The sequence below is a fragment of the Asterias rubens genome, chromosome 22 (assembly GCF_902459465.1).
Source record: "Asterias rubens chromosome 22, eAstRub1.3, whole genome shotgun sequence".
NCBI classification, from domain to species: domain Eukaryota; kingdom Metazoa; phylum Echinodermata; class Asteroidea; order Forcipulatida; family Asteriidae; genus Asterias; species Asterias rubens.
The window spans coordinates 8,740,098-8,762,221 of NC_047083.1; the positions used below are offsets into that span (position 1 = coordinate 8,740,098).

Here is a 22,124-nt window from a genome sequence, read left to right on the forward strand (position 1 = left end):
AATAAACCACAAACAGCGCCATCATCGACCACTTTACAGGTTGCAGAGATAGTATGATACCCAAACCAATTTTATTACTTAGTGATAAATGTACATGAAAAAGCAAATGGAAATGGGTACCAGACCGCTGTATAAAAACATGATTTTGAAACGAAAAAAATGAATGCCGGTTTTAGGAAGATATTTACTAAAAATCAGATTGCCGCCGTCCGTCGCCTGCAATTAATGGGAAATAACATCAAATTACAGCGAACATCCGGCCGCAGAATGAGCGCAAATTCCAGGCAGACCGCAGGCATTTTGAGTAAGGTTTGTGTAGTGTACTGTAAATAAACAAGGATGAGTTATTATGTGCACCCACTCTCACTGGTCTCAGCAGCACCGCACTGTTTTTTTCCAGGACGAACGTGTGCAGATAGACCCAGGGGAGCTAAACGAACGCACCCAATATTGGGTGCGTTCGTTTAGCTTCCCTGCCTGCTGGGTCGACCCCGGTGTGTGGCGGTTTTTTCCCCAGGACGAACGTGGGTTTATCTGTACACGTTCGTCCTGGGAATTTTTTTAAAATTTATATTTCAGTTATAATTACACTTTTTATAGTATTTAAAATCTAAATTGATGATGGACCGACTGTAGATTATGGCGGCACTTGCTAAGTGCTAGGTCCAAAGTAAACATAAAAAGCTGGAACGGCACTGAACTAGTGCAGTTATTAGGGAAACATTTCCGTATAGCGCCACCACTTTTTCATTCTATTCTATATCTTGAAATAATATCTAATTTACCTCAATGAGATATCCCTTTTTGTAAAAATGAGTGAAAAAGTGGTGGCGCATACGGAAAGTTATCCGTTATTGGTTCTACTACTGTTGAGACCAGCCGCAGCAGAAAAGTAAAACCTTAACTTCAAATCAAGGACTTTGGGCTTATGTTGGCTCGGTAATAAATTTAAAGCCAGTCACTGTAACTTTCCCTGTGCGTGGCAGCGGAAGAGAAAGTCCAACGGGGACACAGCTTAATAATAAGTTTATGTAGTCCTAAGTGTTTTGGTCTCGTATCAAGATAAGGCCACATAAAAAAAAAAATTGTTGATCGTCCCCACCCGACCGTTCAAAACCCCCCGACCCCATTTCCTTTTTCTTTTTTTTTATCATAAAAAAACATGTCTGGATATCTCTTTATACTTTTACTTCCAAGATTTTTCAGCTGATATTTTTTTCAAAATGTACAGGTTTAAAAAGATGTTTAAAGAAGGTTTTTATTCATGTTGGTAAAGCAAGAACAATTCTTCAAATAGTTACTTGGGCTACACTGTGCTTAGTTGTTTGAAAAAGTTTACAGAAAATGTCATCTAGGAGTTACATTTGTTTGACAAAACTATGGAAAACATCAAAAACACACAAACTCTCTGTTTTACAGTGATTGCGATGATTTCTTTATTCTTGATTTCATATTTGGCATGTCAACAAAACTTTTGTTTTTAAACAAAAAAACAAAAAAAACTCCCCCCTCCCCAATCCGCAAAAAAAAGGACGATCACAATTTTTATTTTTTTATGTGGCCTAATGAGTGAAAAACTAGAATTGGATTCATCACCTTTACCCACCGGTAAAATTTTGTTTATCTTTGTTTTATTTTTTAAAGTTATCGGAGATGAGATTCTGAAGGGCCACACACAGGATACTAACTCCCACTTCCTGTGCAAGGAGCTCTATGACCTAGGGGTCAAAGTTGAAAGGGTGAGTATGTTTGTTGAAACCACTTGGGTCAACGGTCTGAAGTTTGAAAGACTTAATTGCTCATGGTTATTTTTTATACAAACATGGGAAGTAGATTTTGGCTTCTTCCTGATTCATATCCCAGATTTTGCTTTTAAGGCAGGGGACACTATTAGTAATTACTCAAAATAATTATTGGCATAAAACCTTTCTTGGTGAGAAACAACAGAAAAGTCCTTCGTCGTCGTCCTAGGAGTCATGGCTGACCCTTTTGTGACCCTGGTTATGATGGAGTTCCACTTCTGTCTATTCAGTGCAGATCGATATGCAACGTTTATTGATAAGCCTGTGAGTTCTTTGATTCCGTCTGTCCAACAAAGTTTTTGATGGCCACGTCAGCGACTACCTGCAACACGTCCTTGCTCAAAGATCTTTTTGAGGTTGTCCCCTCTCTTCTGGATAGAAGTCCTTACTGGTTATTTATTGTATTTTTTTCCTGATCTTGTATTTTAAAGGTCTTAGTGATTGCTGATGACTTGGAAATAATCGCTACAGAGGTTGCGAGATTCTCCTCATCGTACACACACGTTGTTACGTCAGGTGGAATTGGACCAACTCATGATGACATCACATTTGAGGGTACTACGATAAGTATAAAGAATGGCCAGGTGGGGATTCGAACCAAAACTGATTATAAAAATAAAAAGAATGCTGTGTCATGGCCTAGTAGTTTATAGCTCCGGACTCAAGCTCTGGTGTTTCTGAGCATCAGAGTGTTGGTTCGAATCCCAGTCGTGACACTTGTGTCCATGCTGGTCAGTGGTAAATCACGGGTCGACTTATTCACACTTCAACTTGCTCAGGTTTTGCCCTTAAAGACACTGGATACTATTGGTAATTGTCAAAGACCAGTCTTTTCACCTGGTGTATCCCAACATACGCATAAAATAACAAACCTGGGAAAATTTGAGCTCAATCGGTCGTCAAAGTTGCGAGATAATAATGAAAGGGGTCCAACAGGATTACAAACCAATACTACTTACGTTATTTTTCTTGTAGGGGTTGCTATGGCCTTTAACGAGAGTATCATCGCACATCCAGAGTTGGTCCGACTTTGTAAGCAATATTTTGGAGACAGTGACGACTCACCGAGCCTCAAGATGGCCCGTGTAAGCTTAGAATTTGTTTTTGTCCTCCTCCTTTTTGCCAACTCCTCATGTAAGCCTGGGCGACTAGTGCTGAAGGTGCGACTATCGATTGCCAAGTCGAGTCGCGTCTACCGTTATTCAACTACTCAGTTAATCGTGCTGCCACGACTACATACTACAAAAGTAGTCGCAACTTTCTGCTTGGTGAACTAATTGTGTCGCTCACGGCTACTCATGACAACATAATTTACTTAGTCCCAGTCGTGACTCATTTGTCCTTAAGCAAAACACTTAAACATGATGCTTCGTCCTTCGGATAAGACAGAAAGCATGGTTACATGCTGCTATGTAAAATGAGTAGGTCTCATAATTCAAACGAAGTCCTACATTCCTTGCAGGAAAATAATGAATGTTAAGCGCTTCATAAGAAGCCACTGTTACGTATTACTATTTATTATTATTTTCTTGCTTCTAGGTTCCCCAGTCAACGAGGCTTGTTTACGGGTTAGATCACAAGACTGGTAAGCAGCGTCCGTACCCATTAATCTGTGTGCGGAATGTCTACATCTTCCCTGGTATACCGCAACTCCTGACAAGTTCTTTCCTGTCCCTCAAGGTTCGTAGAGACTCATCCCTCCCACTGTGTGACCATTTGATATCACCAATGCTCTGTGCTGGCATTCAGTATGATATCATGTGCCAGATGCATCAGCAAAGCACACAGTCAACCCTCTTACTGTCTGACCATTCAATATTGTTATGCTATCCTTCAGTATGATATTTTGTCCTTGTGCAATTTCTCTTACATTTTTTTCTTCTCTTAATTTTTGCTTATTTTGTATTTTTAAATAATTTCACTTTTAAATATTGTTGTTGTTGTTGGTGTACCTACATGATTTTGTATATCTTTTTGAAATTCCTGTATGAAATTCTTTGCAAATAACTTGTGTTGTACATATCCGCAATTCTGCTTTTTTGGTCTGCAATTTTATTTGACTAATACTGAATAATAATCACTTGTTTTCTTCCCTTATTTCTTGTGTATCATGTATTTTTAAATATTTTAATTTGGTGAATTTTCAACACAAATATGTAAATAACTTTCCTATTTTTTATCCCTTGCTTATCTTCTGTTTGTTAAAATAATTTCGTCTTTGTATGTCTACATATAATTTGTATATCTTTTGCATGAAATTTCCTCTTTAAAGTTCCTTCCAACTAACTTTTTAAAATGTTTTTTATGAATTTGTAGTCCACAATTTGGCTTTTTGGTCAACCAAAGGCATTGCTACTACTTGACCAATACTGGTTTCAATTTTTGTATTTTCTCGTTATTCCCTTAGAATAAACTCTTCATTAAGTCTGCCTCGGCATACCACATGCGGGAGATCTATTTGAACTGCACAGAAACCCCTATCGCTGGTATCTTAAATGAATTCAACGCACTTCACAAGAACTCGGTTGTTCTTGGTTCATATCCCGACGTGGCAAACAGGTAACTGAGGATGTATATCAGTATCTTAAAGCCATTGGACCCTTTCGGTACAGGAAAAAAAAAAATCACAGATTTACAAATAATTTACAGGGTTTACAGAAGGTAATGATAAAGACTTCTCTTGAAATATTAGTCCATGAAATGCTTTACTTTTTGAGAAAACATTAGCGAGAATTACGGATTTATTTTAAACACATGTCATGACACGGCGAAACGCACGGAAACAAGAGTGGGTTTTTCCCGTTATTTTCTCCCAACTCCGAAGACCAACTGAGCCTAAATTTTCACAGGTTTGTTGTTTATATATAATTTGTGATACACGAAGTGTGGGACTTGGACAATACTGTTTACCGAAAGTGTATCATGGCTTTAATATACGAAAATTCTGGATTTTAACAGAGAAAAATCTCACACATTTTTCTCACAAAAATCTCACACATTTTTCTCTCACATGCATTTTTAATTTTGCTTACTGTATTTGTGTTTTGTATAGGGCTGTTCCCCACAAGCCCCTGCTTATTTGAATAGCTTTTATTACTACTTTGTTTTCAGTTTCATTATCATTGATCATGTGTTTGCTTGTGTGGCCTACTGTGTATTTTTCTCCATTTATGATTCTGTCTTTCGGAGTTGTGAGTACAGAAAAAATACATGTTAATGTTATAATAATAATAATAATAATAATAATATTGAGTTTTTATATAGCGCTTTTTCACTCCCTACAAGTGTCTCAAAGCGCTTCAAGGTATTACCCCTGGTCACTGGGCCTTAATTCACTCCTTAAACCATCTCAGCTCCCTGGGGAGTATACAGCCTCGTGCACCAAATGCGCTACTCGGCTAAATCAATCACAAGAACCATCTCTGCCCTCACAGGTACCCATCCCTGGGTGGAGAGAAGCAATAATAGTTAAGTGTCTTGCTCAGGGACACAAGCGTCACGACCGGTATTCAAACTCACACTCTGCTGAACAGAAGCACCAGAGCTTTAATTCTGAACCCTTAACCGCTCGGCCACATTGAACTGAATTCAATATATCTTTGTTTGGGGTGCCAACACCACAGTGCTCCAATTATGGCAATAGATTCTTGCGATGTTGGATGTTAAATAAATGAAAATTAACACCCTATAATTTCATTCATTTTTTAAAGCTATTTTAAAGTCAAACTGACTTTAGAAACTGACAGTAAGGAATCGGTGGATAAGGCACACAGTGAACTGCTAAGGTTACTTCCTCAAGGTAAGATTAACAATAATATATGATGTCACAGTCAAAACTGTCTGACTGTTCAATATCATTGATATACTATGCCGGCCTGCCTGTGGTGGTTGCATCTTCACAGTACACAGTCAACCCTCCTACAGTCTGACCATTCATTATCATCCACTGTTGTTGTGGATGAATCTTCACAGTACACAGTCAACCCTCCTACTGTCTGACCATTCATTATCATCCACTGTTGTTGTGGATGAATCTTCACAGTACACAGTCAACCCTCCTACAGTCTGACCATTCATTATCATTCACTGTTGTTGTGGATGAATCTTCACAGTACACAGTCAACCCTCCTACAGTCTGACCATTCAATATCATCCACTGTTGTTTGAAAAGAAAGATAAATTATACCAGCTTGCATTTTAATAAAATGTGGTGAATGCAACTTACTACGTAGTACCGGATTCAAACGCTGGTGTTTCTGATCAGTAGAGTGTGGGTTCAAATCCCAGTCTGACACTTGTGTCCTTCAGCAGGACACTTACCCATTGGTGCGTCCTTCGAAAGGGATGTAAAGCTGTTAATGTTGTTATTTGTGTAACGCACATAAAATAACCCAGTGCACTTTTCAAAAAGAGAAGGTGTTCCTGGTTTAATTGGCAGCATTTTGCGCCACAGCTCCTTGTAAACGATTACATGGTGCTATGTAAAAGGAGTAGGTCTCATAATTCAAACGTGGTCCCACATACCTTGCAGGAAAACACTTAATGTGCGCTAAGAAAGGGCCGTATTAAGCGCGTTATAAATGTTGTGTATTTTTTTTAATTTAACCAACAGATAGAGTAGTTGACTACGAGAAGGATCCTGTCAGCAACTCAGTCAGGAGATTAGAAAATCTACTCGCTGCCCCGGAATCAGAGCTTGCGTCCTTCGTCGCTCCCTCTGTGACGATAATCGAAGAAGCCTTGGACAGATATCCGTTATCGTCGATGTGTCTTGCTTTCAATGGAGGGAAAGATTGCACCGCCCTGTTACACCTAGTTTATGCAATAATGAAAAGGTAAATATTCACCCTTAACCAATCTTGAAAAAATCAAAAGTGTTCTTTGTAAATATTTTTGTTGTAGGCGTACCTACATAAAATTGTTTTTACTATTTGTATGTGTCGCAATTCTGCGTTTTTTGGTCGAGCCATGTTTGCAATTTGAATAGACCAATTATGAATAATAATAATTTTTCTCCTGCTTGTGTCTTGCTTATCTTGTTCATGTACTTGTTAAATGATTTCATTATTAAAATATTTTTGTTGTATAATAAAACCAGTTTTCTTCCCTTATTTCTTGCTTATCATGTATTTGAAAAAATTTAATTTTATGAATCTTTTTGTTGTATAATAATAACGTCTATTCCCCATATTTATTGCTTATCTTGTATTTGTTAAATTATTTAATTTTGTGACTATTTTTGTTTATAAATAATAACCGTTTTCCTCACTTATTTCTTGCTTATCGTGTATTTATTAACTTTTTAATTTTGTGAATAATTTTTTGTTGTATAATAACAACTGTTTTCTTCCCCTATTTCTTGCTTATTTTTTTAATTATTTAATTTTGTGAATATTTATTTTGTATAATAACAACTGTTTTCTTCCCTTATTTCTTGCTTACATGTGTTTTCAATTAATATTATTTTGTGAATATTTTTGATGTATAATAAAAACTTTTTTTCTCCCTTATTTCTTGCCTATCGTGTATCTTTAAATATTTTAGTTTTGTGACGTTCTTGTTGTTTAATAATAACTTTTTTTCTTCATTTATTTCTTGCTTATTTAGACAATTTTATTATTGTTTTTATAAATGCACTTGTATTTTCATGCCGGTCTCACGAAATTAAATCATTTTATTTTCGCCAATTATTATAGGAAGTTTCCAGATCGGGCTGAGCCTCTTCAAGTTTTATACATCGATACGAAACGCTCCTTTCCAGAACTTGATACATTTCTGCATGAATCCGTGCAAAGGTATTTTTATCAACTGTTTCTATCAATTTTTTTTATAAAAAGTCAGTCAAATTTCTCCATTTTATTAAAATATTCAAGCTTGAAACTTCTTTTTGGTTTTATCTTTGTTCTTTAGAATTCCCTCCAATTGTTTGTTTTCAATTTGAATGTTTTTACTATTTGTATGTATCCATAATGTTTCTCTTTGAACATTTTCTAAATTCCTTTCAACTAACATCTTAAATTTGCTATTTGTATTGTCAACAATTTTGTTTACTATTTATGTTTACCAACAATGAATGATAATAAATTTTCTCTTGTTTGCACCTTTCTTATCATTTTGTAAATACTTTTGTTGTAAATGTGCGTACATCATAATTTGTATATTATCTGTGAAATTTCCTCTTAAAAATTTCTTCCAACTAACTTTTTAAAGTTTGAATGTTTTTATTGTATTTATCCGCAATTTATGGCGCACTATGGCGATCTTGCTTTCTCAACCATAACTCCTGCACTTTTGAACAAGCTACCCACCCATATTCAAGCACCTCCTTCATTGGAAACCTTTAAATCTCTACATCTGTGATGCCAATCTGGTTATAGCACTTTGAAACATACGTACTCAGTGCTCTATAAGCTTGGGCGATATTGACTTATTTTATTCACGATATATCGCCGACAATATATCGCGCTATTCGATATAATCGCGATTAATTAAATTTGACATCATCAGTCTTCAAACTCCCAGTGAAAGTTGTAGAAGAGACAGTCATAGCATAAGAGAGGTGTTATAATGACCTATTCTTCTGGTTTTACTCCAAATCTATGGGGTGCAAGATGTCTCAGCTAGGAAATACATCGCGATTATTGCGATACTTAATCTATATCGCGATTTGTTGCGATATATCGATATTTTGATTAAAACCAAATCGATCCGATATCGAAGTCGTTTCCAAATTAGTATCGTGATATTCGATAATATCATGATATCGCCAAAGCTTAGCGCTCTATAAATGTGCAGTTAATTACGATCCTATAAGCTAAAGAAGAAGTCCCAGCCAATTTTCGTTACCCTCCGCTCGGGTAGTAGTTAAAAAGCAGAACAGTTCTTTTCAGAACTGAGGATTCTCCTGAACATCTGATGGATTACTCCGCGGTAGTAGAATAAAGAAAGACAGTTCTCTAAGAACAAACTCTACCTGGCAAGTAGACACACACATGGTGTTACCGCAAACCAAATATCCATCTATAAATGTTGTTATCATTATTATTTATTGTATTGATTTCCAGGTATAATTTGAAGCTACTGAGAGTCACAGGTCGTATTAAGAGCGCCTTGGGAGTCTTGCAAGAGCAGCATCCAGAGATTAAAGCTGTCTTGATGGGGACCAGAATGTCTGACCCTTACACAGGTAAGATTATTAAATAGCATGTTTTGTAATCAACCGATATTGTGAAAATCAGTGAGCACCAACGCAATCGTTGTTGCTCATTGTGTGGTAGTGACTTGTGATGGCCGGGTAGTCTACTCGATATGTTGGTTGGATGGCTATGTCCAAAGGGTTGGTGTTTGTTCGTGAATGGTTGCCCCTGGTTGTTGTGTAATAGTGACCTGTCATGGCCGGGTAGTCTACTCAATACGTTAGTTGGATGGCTATGTCCAAAGGGTTGGTGTTTGTTCGTGAATGGTTGCCCCTGGTTGTTATGTAATAGTGACCTGTCATGGCCGGGTAGTCTACTCGATATGTTGGTTGGATGGCTATGGATGGTTAAGCCGTTGGTCCCATGTGTTGTGTACCGCATGTAAAAGAACCCAGTGCACTTATCGAAAAGAAAAGGGGTTCGCCCCAGTGTTCGTGGCTGTGGCTGCTGTTTACGTCGTAGCACCTTGTAAACCCTTATTGGGTCTCAGAATTCATTCACTGCAATTACCTATTTTTCTGAAAGTTTGTATATACTCAGTGCCTCGAGTACCTTGTTTTGTAGATACATGCGCTATATAAGACTTCGATATTATTATTATTATGTCCAAGGGGTTGGTGTTTGTTCGTGAACGTTTGCCCCTGGTCTTGGCCTTGGTGCCCCCTCAGAAGAATTCCCATAGACTTGGAAGTTTCTTCCAATGGAAGTGCCCTTCGCACAAATATGATAATGGCCTTGCCCTCTCAAAGATTAAATTCCAGGCTTGGTAGTTTCAAGAAGGTTTTGTTTTGAAGAAATAGTATGAGCTGTTGCAAACTGCTTACAATCAAGAGGACCTGTGGTATAAATGCAAAAAAATGGTTAATAGTCCATCGTTTCGACCCTATACTAGCGGAGTCTTTCTAAAAGTCCATAAAAAGTTTTTAATTGCAACTTGTCAATTGGTTTTGTTTACAGATAACTTAAGTGCCTTCACGATGACAGACAGCGACTGGCCACAGTTTATGAGAATTAACCCCATGCTGCATTGGACATACCATGACGTCTGGGTGTTTATCAGGTCCATGTGTGTGCCTTATTGCAGACTCTATGATAAAGGGTAAGTCAGTCAGCTCAAGTTAGGGGGCCATTCACAATTATCAACATTTTCACAAGTGTACACACGGTACATTTTTGCACAAAAAACCTCTGAGGTCTAACTTGGCGTGTCATGGCCTAGTGGTTAAGAGCACCAGACTCAAGCTTTGGGTTTTTTTTTTATCAGCATCGTGTGGGTTATACTCCCGGTTTTTGACTCATGGGCCCGTACACACATACTGTGCATCAGATCTCAAATTCTCAAATCGTCAGTTTAATTTGCGTTCTGGATGGCGCCCTCGAGTGACAATTACCTCACAATGTTAACATCCTGTAAATTCTAAAACCTTCATCTCCACAGACTCAAAGGCCCGGTCCCACTGCAGTGATGACGAGAACTATAACGATAACGACGCAAAGAGAACGCATTCTATTGGTTGAATGAGCGTGTGGGTGTGCGTATTCTGCGTGGAGCAAATCAACCAATACAATGCGTTCTCTTTGCGTCGTGATCGCTATGGTTCACGTTATCGCTGCAGTGTGACTCTGCCTTTAGAGGAACGTGACTAGTAGTGACAAGGTTTGGGGATCGTTTTTTTTTTTATTTTTTAAACACAGGCATATATATGCTCTAGATTGGCTCGAGATCTGTTCTAAATTGACAAATGCCGTGGGTTTGAATCCCAACCAAGTAATTAAACAAATACACACATAATGTACACTAGATCTACCGGTAATCTTAAATGCCAGTTAAATTTGCATTCTGGATGGCGCCCTCAAGTGACAGTTTCCTCACAATGTCACCAACCTGTAAATTCTATAACCTTCATCTCCATATACCAAGAGGAATTAGCGCGTAGTTTTTTGTTTTATTTTGTTTTAACCCCACAGTTACACCTCAATGGGTAGCAAAGAGGGTACAGACCCTAACCCGGCCCTCCGCTACATCAGCAGTAGAGGAGAGGTGTGTTACCATCCAGCCTATATGCTACAGGACGGGACGGACGAGAGGACGGGAAGGAAACGCTCAACTAGTCGAACAATCTCGGAATAAAAATATGATTTGGCTAGTTTAAAGGCCCGGTCACACAGGCCCCGATAACGAGAACGTTAAAAATGCTCGCCATTGATTGGTTGAATAAGGGTGGGCATATTTTGCGTGGAGCAATACAACCAATAGAATGCTGGGAAAGATTAAAGGGCTGTTTATTGGCCCAATGAACAGGGAACTAATGTAAAGCGCATTGATACGGTTTATTGTGAATGCGCTATATAAGAATTTGTTTTTTAAAAAAAATAAAAAATAAAATGCGTTCTCTTTGCGGCATTATTTTCATTTTGGTTTTTACGCATACACCGATGTGTGTAAGCACTGTATACTCAGTACTTTCCCGAGCCCTGGAGTCCTGTGAAAAAAATATCACAGGCATGTTACTTGGGTGGTATTCGAACCCACGACCCTTTCAATTGCAAACGATATCGTTTTTGTTATCGCTGCTGTGTGACACGGCCTTAAGGGGACCCAAACATACCCACTTCCAATGGCCTGTAGGAAATGTCTTACTTGGGGAGAGGTTACCTCTTGAGAACAAACTAGTTTCTCCTGAAGGCGAGCAGAGTATACTGTTCGAAACGTCCAGACCAAACAGGCTCTTTTTAGAGCCAACACTCCCTCAAAATTTTGTTACACATGGTTGTTCCCGAAAGTCTACTATTCATATTTATATTTATAGTTACTCTTATTCTCCACATCATGCAAAGCTTCAAACACCATTAAACTAGTTATCACTAAGCATTTACAAATATTTCTGGATGCAGGGAAGAAACTATGGTTAAAAGGCACTGGACACTATTGGTGATTCCTAAAACAAAATGTTAGCATAAAAACTTACTGGTAACGAGCTAGCAATGACGAGCTGTTGATAGTATAAAACATTGTGAGAAACGGCTCCCTCTGAAGTAACTTAGTTTTTGAGGTAACTTCTCACTCAAGTGATAAAAGACTTCAGGCCTCAAGCCTTTTTTATGCATCTGAAAGCACACAAAGTAATGCAACAAGGGTGTTTTTTCTTTTGTTTTTTTCTCTTGCAAGTTCGATGTCTAATTGAGCCAAAATTTTCACAGGTTTTGTTATTTTATGCATTTGTTGGGATACACCAAGTGAGAATACTGGCCTTTGACAATATTACCAAACCTTTAAAACGCCAAAGATTATTGAACAGTGAGCACAGTATAGGCCATGACCAAGTTTCATACAGCCAGTAAGCATACAAACTTGCTGAGCACAAAAAAATGTTGCTTAACAGAAACTGAAAACCAGCCAAAATTCCATTAAGGTTACATTGCCCAAATCAGCTTGATGAAATTGGGGCAATGGGACTGATTAAGTTACAAGTTTACAAGTACTGAGTTTAAACTTTCTACTGGCACAAATTGTACACAGCTCAAATTTGGGGAAAACCCACTAAGCAACTACAGAGCTTAAAGGCAGTGGACACTTGGTAATTACTCAAAATAATTATTAGCATAAAACCTTACTTGGTAACGAGTATTGGGGAGCTATTGAAAGTATAAATCATTGTGAGAAACGGCTCCCTCTGAAGTGAAGTAGTTTACGAGAAAGAAGTATTTTTCCACGAATTTGATTTCGAGACCTCAGATTTAGAATTTGAGGTCTCGAAATCAAGCATCTGAAAGCACACAACTTGGTGTGACAAGGGTGTTTTTTTCTTTTATTATTATCTCGCAACTACGACCAATTGAACTCAAATTTGTATTGTATAAAAAAGTTTGTTATTGTATGCATATGGTGAGTTACACTAAGTGAGAAGACTAGTCTTAACTCATTGGGGAATCCACCCTTGCAGTTACAAATTGTACACAGATCAAATTGAGGTGGTATAACCCACAAGACCACAGCGCATGTATCTCAAAGTATTCTATTATAAATTAATATTCTTCAATACTTGGCAGAATAATATTGAATTTATTATTGCCCGAGGGTGTGACAGTTATTTCATCGATTTTGGGATTACTATTTGAACAATGATGTATTATACTTAAATTTATTTTCTTATAAGTGGTGTTTTATATGGCAGGAGATATAACTATTTTTTATGTATAATGAAGATATTATTAACAAAACAAAATTTGTCATTGAAATTGTGTAATAAACAAAAGACATGAATTTAATTGTTTATTTGTTTTTGAAGCCTTATTGTTTTCCTTTTTTTAATATTTTAAAGTAAAAATTGTATTTTATTTTCACACAAAAGTTACTTAATTTTAGAAGAATTTTTCCGAATTACTTCATTTCTCTACCTTATTCGTGGTGCCCCACTGCATCGTAAGAACAATTTGGGGGTTTTTCAAAAATGTGTGAAATTGAAGAAAAGGCAATAAACAAAAAGTGAATGTTTTTTGGGTGTGGAATTACAAATACCATTATAAAACTAAAGGTGAAGAACTATAAGCATGCTATAAGTAAGTACGCTGATCAAAAAATTATTTCATCAAATTAAACATTTTTTGGAGTGAAATTTTCTTTAAATTTTAACTCTTAATATAAGAAGTCAGAAACTATGATATTAATCAACTCCATAAGAAAAGTGATTGGAATTGGTCCGACACCCCTTTTTCCGGCCCCGCCCCTACAGCTACCTCCCCGGCCCAGACTTGTATAAGGCCCTTTTCGAAACTACGGTTTTTGTGTTCTCCGACTTAGTCAGTATTTTGAAAACCAATAGCTTCAACCATAGAAACGGAGCTCAAACCCTGATAGTTCACAGCGTAAGCCATGGTTTCGAAAAGGGCCCGATTATAATGTTTGTGTTCATTTCGAGAGGGCGCTGTGGTTCTGCGCATGTGCGTTCAGTGCCGCACACAACACATTTTTCGTAAACATGTCGTCTGCTCACACGAAGGTTTCAAGTCAAAATGTTTTCATCACAAAGCATCGGTAAGTAATGATTTGTTTGTTTAGTTTAATTGATTAGTTCGTCTGGAATTAGCTCGTAGATTCGTTGTGTGTATCTAGATGTCGTGGGACACAGTTTTAGTACCTTTTTTATCGTGAGATTAAAAACAAAACTTGTTGTTTTTCAAAAAACTCAAAATGGTTGTAAACCATGTAAACTGAATGCCATTGCCCACTGCAGTTTACTTTAGTATTCCTATTCTATGTTGTTAGTAATACGGTTCATTCGAGCAAATTATCTTTGGACGGGCTACAGTCTAATAATGTTAGAAGTCACTAACAACTATAACAGTAAGTCTCAGGCCAAGGGGGGCAGAACCAGAAGGTTCATGAGTTGAATGACAACTTGTTGGCTCAGCAGGGGATCGGGGTTTCGCTCCCTGCCTTTTTCCTTTTAGTTTTCATCTCCTCAGGCAGGGGCAGGCTCTGACCTCCTGTGCCCTGTGGTCCCAGGTTCGATTCCCGGACCAAAACCTTGCATGTGGATTTGGGTTTTTTAGTCCCTACCTGACTGCAGCGGTTTAGTGGGGTTTTCCCCTTTCGTCCAAAACTGAATTTTCTTCTTCTTTAAAGTTAAACAAAAAGTTGGTGTGGTGTTTCCAATCCATTGGATGCTTTGCCGACTGCATAATTCAGTTTCAGTATCTTAGTATAGTTAAGCTTTACTGAGTCACTGATCACACAAAAATGTATTCCCACTGGTTGGACAAATAAAAATGTTGCAACTATGATATGTCTGTATGAAAATTGATTGTTATTGACTTTGACTGAGCTGAGTAACAAGGGTGTATAGTATACAGAGCAAGTTTTTGTGATTCTGAAGACAGATTAGTAGTACTTCAGTGAGAAAAATGTGCAAATAGTTTGTATTTCTACTAAACCTCCAAGTCTCTAGAAGTAAAGTTTGTACTCAGCCCCTACTCGACTCCTAAAACTGATCAAGGTTTGTTCGTGGCATAAACCTGAATACAGTTCTAGGAGAAAGCAGCCTATACCTTCATCATGTGTTTCAGTTCAATCACAGAGGAAGGGAAAGTTGTGAAGAAGTTTCAAATAACAGATTCAACGAGAAATAACCACTTTTTCACTCAAATTGTTGTTATGTTTTGTTTCCCTTTTTAAGGAATCCTTGAAGTAACTTTGGTTTGTGTTCCTCGTTATTGGTTACGGACGCAACAGACAGGGTTTTAGTCATCACCAAACATCACCACACAAGAAGTCCTCAGCAGATGACAGAACTGTTCCAACTGTAAATTACTGCAAATACTGGTGAGTTATGACTTTATTCTGCATATTTTTCTCGTGATCAGTTTTGTTGTCAGCCAGTGTGTGCACGTTTACAACTAGCATGTGTAGGCCTATGCACTTCAATCCCAACCTCCCCTTTTCTGTCAAATGAACTGCCTCCAAGATTTTATCCCTTTTACAACCAGCCTGTACTTGAATCCAAACTTCCCCCACTTTCTTTCAATCGTGAACAGCCCCCAAGATTTTACCCCTTTTACTACCAGCCTGTACTTTAATCCAAACTTCCCCCACTTTCTTTCAATCTTGAACCGCACCCAAGATGTCATGCCTTCTACCAGCCAGTACATTCCCAACCTCCTCCCCCTTTCTTTCAATCCTAAACCGCCCCCAAGATGTCACCCCTTCATACCAGCCTGTACTTCAATCCCTACCCCCCCCTCCACTTTCTTTCAATCTTGAACCGCCCCCAAGATGTAACCCCTTCTACTACCAGCCTGTACTTCAATCCAAACTTCCCCCACTTTCTCTCAATCTGGAACCGCCCCAAGATGCAACCTCTTAATTACTACCAGCCTGAGCCCAAGTTCATAAAGCTATTAAGCAGAAAATACCAGCAAACTTCTCTGGCTAAGCAAAAAATGATCAGGGCACCAGTGGCAACAATGTAAACTTTATGAAATTCTGGCTTGTAATAAGTTACTGTTTAGCAAGATTTTGTTTCTGCTTAGCAAGTTTTATGCCGACAGGCTTGATGAAATTGGGCACTGTACTTCAATCCCAAACTTACACCCTTCCTTTCTGCAAATCTGGAACCGCCCCCAACCTGGAACCCCCCTCTGATACCAGGCAACAGAACTTCAACCCCAAAAGGCACTCCACCGCACTTTGTATGCTTAACCACCCCTGGCCAAGCATGCATGCATCAATGTTCAGCTACTCTCAGTTACAAGACTTGTACACTTATAATGTAATGAAACAAATCAAAATCTGCAATTAGTTTTAATTTCATCACATCATGGTTTTTTATTGCATTACTTTATACCAAAATAAATAAAAACGAAAAGGCAGTATGAAAATAATATAATGTATACAATAATTTTACAAAGAACATAGATTTTCAAATTGACATTCCAAAAGAGGTGCCCTTTTAAAACAAAAATAAATAAATCTGCCATGGCCTAAATCTGTCGTGTATAAAGTTTTTGGCCTGTCATTTTGTTATTCAATAAGAATAATCTAATAAATATACCTTTTCAAGGCACTGTTACACCATAGGCCCTACACTTTAAAGAATCTTTTAAATAAAAATGTGATACAGACTGTTAAAGTTGGATCAGTGGCTCTTATAATGTTGTATTAATTATTCTTTATTCTTGTACTTTTGTTTACAGGTTCAATTAACAGATAATGAGGAGCAGCAGTTTCATCACAAGAGATGCACCAGGGCTGTGATTGAGAACACTTGGCTTGAAGCTTCATCACAACTTCAAACACTTCATCATCTCTCTACAACAAGCTTCTTATACACATCAACTTTATAAACTAATCAGTTCTAGGATATTAAGGTAGGTTTGTTGTTTTGTTTATGAATTGTAAAAAGGCCTGTTTACATACACTTTGACTTCCTCATCATGATACTTATGGCTTAGGGGCCATTTCACCACACAAGTCAATTTGTCTGCAACTTTGAGGCAACTGCTGCAGTGCACACAAACAAAACACTTTGATCAAAGTGCTCTTATAATCATGGTCTCACTACCTCTAAGAAATTTATCTAAACATTACTGCCTGGTGAGGCAGTAGCGGGGCATGGCCAGAGTTAAAACCCACGGCTATTTTTACATCCCTGGCCATGTTCCCTTTAGTCCAGGGTCTGTTATAACTATATGCATTAGACTTGAACATACCTCCTCTGAAAATGTTTTACCCTCCAATACATTGTGCAAAAAAACCGATGAGGTAAATTTGATGAAGTCTTACATTATATGTAAACAGACCTTTACTAATATTCCAGATATTGCGACTGTTGATGTAAGGTATACCGATTGGTGCTGGCAGAAGAATGTGTATAAAAACTTTCCGACTGCTGGCACAGCTTACATTACAACAACCATCTCAGCAAAAAAGCACCCAATGCATTGCAATGACCACTTTTGTACTGACTATTTGACTAATGCTAAACTGCAATTATAATGTGTTGCTATAGAATTACTTTTAAACTAAGTTAAAGGCAGTGGACACTATTGGTAATTGTCACACGAAGTTGCGTGCGTTTAGATGGTTGATTTCGAGACCTCAAGTTCTAAATCTGAGGTCTCAAAATCGAATTCGTGGAAAATTACCTCTTTCTCGAAAACTATGGCACTTCAGAGGGAGCCGTTTCTCACAATGTTTTATACCATCAACCGATCCCCATTACTCGTCACCAAGAAAGGTTTTATGCTAATAATTATTTAGAGTAATTACCAATAGTGTCCACTGCCTTTAAAGTAATTCTAGCAACACATTTTTAATTACAGTTTAGCATTAGTAACTTAGTCTTGCAAATCATTCATTCTTTTGGGGAATGTAACTTTCCTACAAATACCTATAAATGTTTGGATTTATGAAACTTTCCAGATCAGCTTTACAAAGTGTTGCCAATTAAAATAAATTTCACGGACTTTGCCAGGCGTACCTCTCCTGAACTCCTTCTGCCAGCACACATCTATAAAATAATGGAAAAACAATTAGTTAGTGTAGTGTAGTATACAATAATGAATCTATGGGATGCTGAAGTTGCTCACATGTATGAGGGTGTGTCATAGCTTTGTCAAAGATCACATCAATGTTGCCTAGTTCAGATTTACACACCAACTCGCTCAATTGTTAAAATGTCAACAAATTTGTAAACACTGACTACATTATATATTTTCAGTTCTAAAATTGTGTACCATTTTAAGAGCACTTCTAGAAAGAAGAAGTTGAATGTGAGGAACAACAGTATAATTTGGTAGTATCAGGTTTTGATTTTAGACCGGACTCAAGCTCTGGTGCTGTTTCTATTCAGCAGAGTGTGGGTTCGAGTCCTGGTCATCCTAAAGCAAGACACTTAACCATTATTGATACGTAGTCGAATGGATAAGAACACCAGACTCAAGCTCTGTCGCTGTTTCTATTCAGCAGAGTGTGGGTTCGAGTCCCGGTCAAGTGTCCTAAAGCAAAATACTTAACCATTATTGATACGTAGCCAAATGGATAAGAATACCGGACTCGAGCTCTGTCACTTTCTTTTCAGCAGAGTGTGGGTTCGAGTCCCGGTCAAGACACTTAACCATTATTGATACGTAGTCGAATGGATAAGAACATCGGACTCAAGCTCTGTCGCTGTTTCTATTCAGCAGAGTGTGGGTTTGAGTCCCGGTCAAGACACTTGTGTCCTAAAGCAAGACACTTAACCATTATTGATACGTAGCCAAATGGATAAGAACACCAGACTCAAGCTCTGTCGCTGTTTCTATTCAGCAGAGTGTGGGTTCGAGTCCCGGTCAAGTGTCCTAAAGCAAAATACTTAACCATTATTGATACATAGCCAAATGGATAAGAATACCGGACTCGAGCTCTGTCACTTTCTTTTCAGCAGAGTGTGGGTTCGAGTCCCGGTCAAGACACTTAACCATTATTGATACGTAGTCGAATGGATAAGAACATCGGACTCAAGCTCTGTCGCTGTTTCTATTCAGCAGAGTGTGGGTTCGAGTCCCGGTCAAGACACTTGTGTCCTAAAGCAAGACACTTAACCATTATTGATACGTAGCCAAATGGATAAGAACACCAGACTCAAGCTCTGTCGCTGTTTCTATTCAGCAGAGTGTGGGTTCGAGTCCCGGTCAAGACACTTGTGTCCTAAAGCAAGACACTTAGCCATTATTGATACGTAGTCGAAAGGGTAATAACACCATTTAAAAAAAACTTAGAGTGCCCTTTTATTTGTGTGTGTTTGCCTTCATGTAGATGAAAAGGTACAATTATTTTCTCATAGTCAAAAATGAGTGGCGTTACCAGAGGGGGCCCCCCTTACTTCCCCCAACATGAGACAAACTTGGGGACAAGTCCTTAAAATCTTGGTTGCGGTAATAGTGAAACAGCTCTTGCGTAACGATCTTGCAATCTGCTTTGCGAGAGACTACTGCTCTCATCACTACTGCTTTTTTAATGACAAGTTAAAATGAAATATTCTCTGAAATGATGTCTTTGCCATCCCCCCCCCCCTCCCTCCCCAATCCCTGGTTACACCACAAACGTTGTAAACAACTTGGCTACTCAATATTGTTATGAATCTTGTAAATTACTTACAGTTAGAAATACTTTGGTAGAGTTTTAGATGATCAAGATATCTGTCAAATTATGTCTTTGCCCCCACTTGCCACCCCTCCCCCCTCCCTCCCCAATCTCTGGTTATACCACAAACGTTGTAAACAACTTGGCTACTCAATATTGTTATGAATCTTGTAAATTACTTACAGTAAGAAATCCTTTGGTTGAGTTTTAGATGCTCAAAGATCGTGTAAAATGATGTCTTTGCCCCAAGATGGTGTAACTGTAAAATGATGTCTTTGCCCCCACTTGCTACCCCTCCCCCCTCCCTCCCCAGTCTCTGGTTACTCCACAAACGTTGTAAACACCTTGGCTACTCAATATTGTTATGAATCTTGTAAATTACTCACAGTTAGAGATCCTTTGGTAGAGTTTTTAGATGCTCAAAGATCGTGTACTTTGTACTCAAATGCTCAGGACATGTTGTTTACATATGGCAACCGTCTATGTCTAGTTCCCAGTCTCTAAGAAGTGGTAATACAGGTAGTGATGGGTGTCTGACTATTTTTTCCTTTAATATTTACTGGGAAAATGTACGTGAATAAGTGTTCGTTTTCAGAGTTTTTTCGTTGAAAATGAGTTATTTTTGAATCGCAATGTATGTAAACTTATTTAATTATCATAGGATTGGTAAAAAAAGGTACAAGAATTGGAAATGATGTACGAAAATGCGTTAGGTGTACTGTATTGTTATTGTAAGTTGAACCGTAGGCCTATACACATTGTTAAAGCCAATTAAGTTGCATTTAAAGGCCGTTTTTTGAGTTAAGTTGTACAGTTTGGATGAATTTTGAAGAGGAAATGTTTGGATTGATGTAATACAATGGTGTTAGCAGTGTGAAGGTGTTTAGAAGTATTTTGGGGACGTTTTAGTGATGTAAATCGTAATTCTTTTTCGATTTTCATGACTTTTGCACTTAGAATTTTTTTTTTTTTCACCGATTTGCAAAAAAATTAACGAGCGTACGTTTCAAGCGATTTTAAGAAAATGATTTACCAAAAATGCGTAAAAAATGCAAGTTTTTGGTAAAAAAAACTTTTCTAACAACTTTTTTCACCAAAATTAACGAGCGTGCGTTTCAGGCGATTTTAAAATTTTGGTTCACCGTTAAAAAAAAAAATTAACGGTGATTTTTTTTTTTTTTTTTTTCAAAAAATGAAATTTTATTGAAAAAATCTTGCCTCCCCCTCACCCCTCTCTCCCCGGTGCCGCCTCCCCCTCTCTCTCTGGTCCCGGTGTCGTCCCCTCCTCGTGGTTCCGCCGCCGTGGTGTCTCCTGCTGCTGCGTCTCCTCTACGTGCGTCAAGACCTGTACATGTACCTGTGGAAGAAACGTGGGTTATTTCTTTAATTCGCTTACCTCATGGTCCGTGCCGGGGCTCGAACCTCTCATCTTGTCCTCGCGAAACTGTAACCTTAACCACTAGGCCACAACGATGACTGTACAGATCATACATTTTTTGGAGTGATGAATATTACACAACCACGTATGTATAGCATTGCGTTATATATTTTACGGGAATAAATAATTAAATAGCCCCCTCTGTTGGTTAAAAATAAATTAAATAGCCCCCTCTGTTGGTTAAAATTGTCCAGTGTGTAATAAAAAAAAATTGTTGCTGTGTTTAATGAGATTTAAAAAAACGTTTTTGCCAATCAGTTATTTGAGTCCGATTTTGTATAAATAAGGTTTACCCTTTCTTAGTTCTGTAATTAAACCCAAATATTTTAACCCACCGTTTTATAATAAAATATTTTAAAACAAAGACGATTACTACAAAAAGAACACATGGCACACTTTCTTTTATTTAATCCTCTCATGTTTTATTAGAACATAATTTTATATAAATGATAATAATAATATATTTTAATAATAATAATAATAGACAAATTTTAATACAAATCATTTTTCAAAGTAACACTCAAATAAATAATTAAGAGATAAAATTCGCAAATAAAGTAGTACAGTAGGACAATCTATTAAACAAGGATGGCTCTATTGAGGCCAGAAATGATGAAAACTCACAATCAAAGTGAAAGAAAGTACCATAAATTTAGATAGATTTATGATAATATAATCTATCCTCTCGATAGAGTGTCCTGCCTTCATATCACAAGAACTTATACTAAGATTTCTAATTCGAACATTACAGAAGGTTTTTTTTTCTAGAAATTTAGTTTCTAAAAATAAGCATAATTTTCAGCATGTAAACACGTTAACTTAATTTTAGGGGTAACAACCAAAATCAGCTATGCAGACCTTTCCAGATATTTTCAGACATGTTTCTTAAAAATCAGTGTTTTCAAACTAAATTTTAAAGATGATCTTTTTTATCCTGCAATCCTGTATCTTCCTTTATAGACACCGGACACGTTTGGTAAGTGTCAACGACCAGTCTTCTCACTTGATGTACCTCAACTTATAAATGCATAAAATAACAAACCTGAAAATCTGAGCTCAATTGGTCG

At 37.6% G+C, this 22,124-nt stretch overlaps 1 protein-coding gene and 1 long non-coding RNA gene across 2 annotated transcripts; both read left to right on the top strand.

Annotated features, from left to right (window-relative positions):
* Nucleotides 1-158: 158 nt before the first annotated feature.
* LOC117305097 (FAD synthase-like) lies at nucleotides 159-11,318 on the top strand. Its single transcript, XM_033789838.1, has 12 exons — nucleotides 159-304; nucleotides 1,645-1,739; nucleotides 2,234-2,357; nucleotides 2,778-2,887; nucleotides 3,342-3,482; nucleotides 4,210-4,361; nucleotides 5,513-5,601; nucleotides 6,415-6,637; nucleotides 7,499-7,597; nucleotides 8,867-8,988; nucleotides 9,956-10,097; nucleotides 10,967-11,318. The coding sequence occupies exons 1-12, from the start codon at nucleotides 160-162 to the stop codon at nucleotides 11,127-11,129; spliced, it is 1,605 nt and encodes a 534-aa protein (XP_033645729.1). The 5' UTR covers nucleotide 159; the 3' UTR covers nucleotides 11,130-11,318.
* Nucleotides 11,319-13,979: 2,661 nt separating this feature from the next.
* On the top strand, nucleotides 13,980-17,110 carry LOC117305098. Its single transcript, XR_004520644.1, has 3 exons — nucleotides 13,980-14,033; nucleotides 15,175-15,320; nucleotides 16,691-17,110. It is a non-coding gene; the product is annotated as an uncharacterized LOC117305098 (long non-coding RNA).
* The last annotated feature ends 5,014 nt before the right edge of the window (nucleotides 17,111-22,124 follow it).